The sequence below is a fragment of the Clupea harengus genome, chromosome 2, assembly GCF_900700415.2.
Source record: "Clupea harengus chromosome 2, Ch_v2.0.2, whole genome shotgun sequence".
Lineage (NCBI taxonomy): Eukaryota > Metazoa > Chordata > Actinopteri > Clupeiformes > Clupeidae > Clupea > Clupea harengus.
Window position 1 is genome coordinate 4251342 of NC_045153.1, and position 2500 is coordinate 4253841.

The 2500-nt window shown below is 38.4% G+C and overlaps 1 protein-coding gene across 1 annotated transcript in view; it reads left to right on the plus strand.

Annotated features, from left to right (window-relative positions):
- LOC105891135 (thrombospondin-type laminin G domain and EAR repeat-containing protein-like) overlaps positions 1–2500 on the plus strand; it is a 9084-nt gene that overhangs the window by 4082 nt on the left and 2502 nt on the right. The window contains exon 3 of the mRNA XM_031580133.1: positions 1944–2133. Within this exon, the coding sequence (XP_031435993.1) occupies positions 1944–2133 (190 nt within the window). The remainder of the gene's footprint in view (positions 1–1943; positions 2134–2500) is intronic.

Genomic DNA, 2500 nt, shown 5'->3' on the forward strand with positions numbered 1-2500 from the left:
GTGTGTGTGTGTGTGTGTGAGATTGTGTGTGTGTGTGTGTGTGTGTGTGTGTGAGTGTGAGTGTGAGTGAGTGTGTGTGTGTGCAGTGGTGGAGGAAGTACTGAAGTTTAGTACTTAAGTAAAAGTACACGTACCCAGGAAGATAAAAGTAAAAGTACTACATCAACAATCCTACTTAAGTAAAAGTAAAAAGTACTTACTTTTAAATTTACTTTAAGTATTAAAAGTAAAAGTACTCATGCAATGGGTTGTCTCTCAATGTCTAGGCTGTGCCATTTTGATAAAGAAATAGCTACTGGTAACAAATGCCTCTACAGATGTCACTACTAGTAAGAATTATAAGCAACAACATTTGTTAATTGGAAAGGTTGGTGTACTTATTGTGCCTACCATCTGTAATACTGTTCACACTATATCTTACAATTCTGCGGATGACAAGTTATCTACCAGGGATTATTTGCAAAGTTAATACCATTAAGCCAAACCAATAAAAACCCCATGTGATATCTTTAAATCTTTTATTTAATTGTAAACGTGTAAAAAAGGGAAACATGGAACATGAAAAACAAATGTAATTGTAAAACTGGACAGAACAAGGCAAGCTAGCTTGACATAGCTAACCTACCAGCTTTATCTTACCACTATGTTAAATATATAATGAAGATACAATCATGTTTTTTGATGCTATTGCTGTATGCCAACATGCATTTCGCTAGATAACATTATAATATCATGTCAGTAAACGAATTAATTACATATATCAATGTTCAAAAGTCAGGGACATTAACTTAGCACAGCAATCACTCTGCTTACCTCGATATGCTACTTTAAATTTGAGGGCGAATTATTGAAGGCTAGCAACTCCTTTTTTTGAGGGAGACAGGAAACGCATTGAAACCTCCAGATGTCATGTCGTGGCTGATCATTCCATTTCCTTTTGTTATCAATGTAGGTTCTGAGACTGATTGTAGGAAAATCTGATAGTATTTATTGTAATCGTTAATGTTACAATAAGGAGACGTCCATGGTCAAGCTCGATCTCAGCGCATGTACTGGTTTCTTGGTACTATTTAAGCCTCGTTCTTGTGGGGTGTTGTCCCATATTAATTACCCTAATCATCTGTACTTGGTCTTGTATCGACTACCCCCAGGGGGTCTATTTTCTGAGGCCACCTTTGACCTGACAACTGTCTCTTCAGAGAGCCAGACTTCTTGTCTACTGTACACTTGGCACTTCTTACTATTCTAAGAGTTCTTTACTGTAAGCATGTCCTTATCTGGCACAAGTGTCCTTATCTATTCCTGTACTGTACCTTGCGCTGAGAACCAGTCCATTCCATATTCACATTAACATAAAAAATATCCCACAGTCATTCTTGGGGCCTTTGAACTCGAACATATATTTTAAATAGAGCCAAGGGTGGCTCATATCAGAGGGCTCAGTTCAGGCCGACTCTGGATCCATGTTGAATAGGCAGTAGTCAGGCTGTCTGTTGAATGTTCAGGTATAACATGCAAAGCTACCGCTAGTGCTGCTGCCAGACACGCACTCTGATATCATTGGATAGAGCCACCTGATTGGTTTAAACTCCCAAAACAGCAACGCAATCCATAGTTTTGTGTAGGCAACATTTTGGCGAAACTGTGTTCATAAAATGTAACGAGTAACAACACATATTGTAGAAATGTAGCGGAGTAAAAGTATAGATAATAGCTAAAAAATGTAATGGAGTAAAAGTAAAAAGTATGCACTATTATTTCTACTTAAGTAAAGTACGGATACGTAAACATTTACTTAAGTACAGTAACGAAGTAAAAATACTTCGTTACATTCCACCACTGTGTGTGTGTGTGTGTGTGTGTGAGTGTGAGTGTGTGTGTGTGTGTGTGTATGTGTGTGTGGAGAGTTGAACCACTTCCTTTGCCATTCTGCTTGACTACAGAGCTTCCTGGTGGTGGCTAACTCTGCTAGCAGTGAAGGGGGAGAGGAGGAGTACTCCGTCATCTATAAGTGGAGTCGGAGGAAGCAGAAGTTCTTCCGATACCAGCGCCTGCAGACCCACACTGCCCAAGACTGGGAGGCCTTCAGCATCCAGGGAGAGGCCTTCCTCGCTGTGGCCAATCACAGGAGAGGTAGAGCTGTCAGTCAAACACACTATCCAATAAGGATTGTTCATTTGTGACTATATAGGATGAATATCTTGCTATTGTGACAACAGTCTGTTGTTTATTTTGTGGGGAAACATACAGTATATATAGAGAGAGTGAGAAGGAGAGAGAGAGAGAGACAGAGAGAGAGAGAGAAAGAGAGAGATAAAAGTATATAAAAGTATATATAGAGAGAGAGAGATAAAAGGACAGATATATATATATATACAGAGGTGTAAAGTAACGAATTACATTTACTCACGTTACTGTAATTGAGTCGTTTTTTTGTGTACTTTGTAATTTTTTAAGTAGTTTTTGAAATCGGTAATTTTACTTTACTTAAGTAGATTTT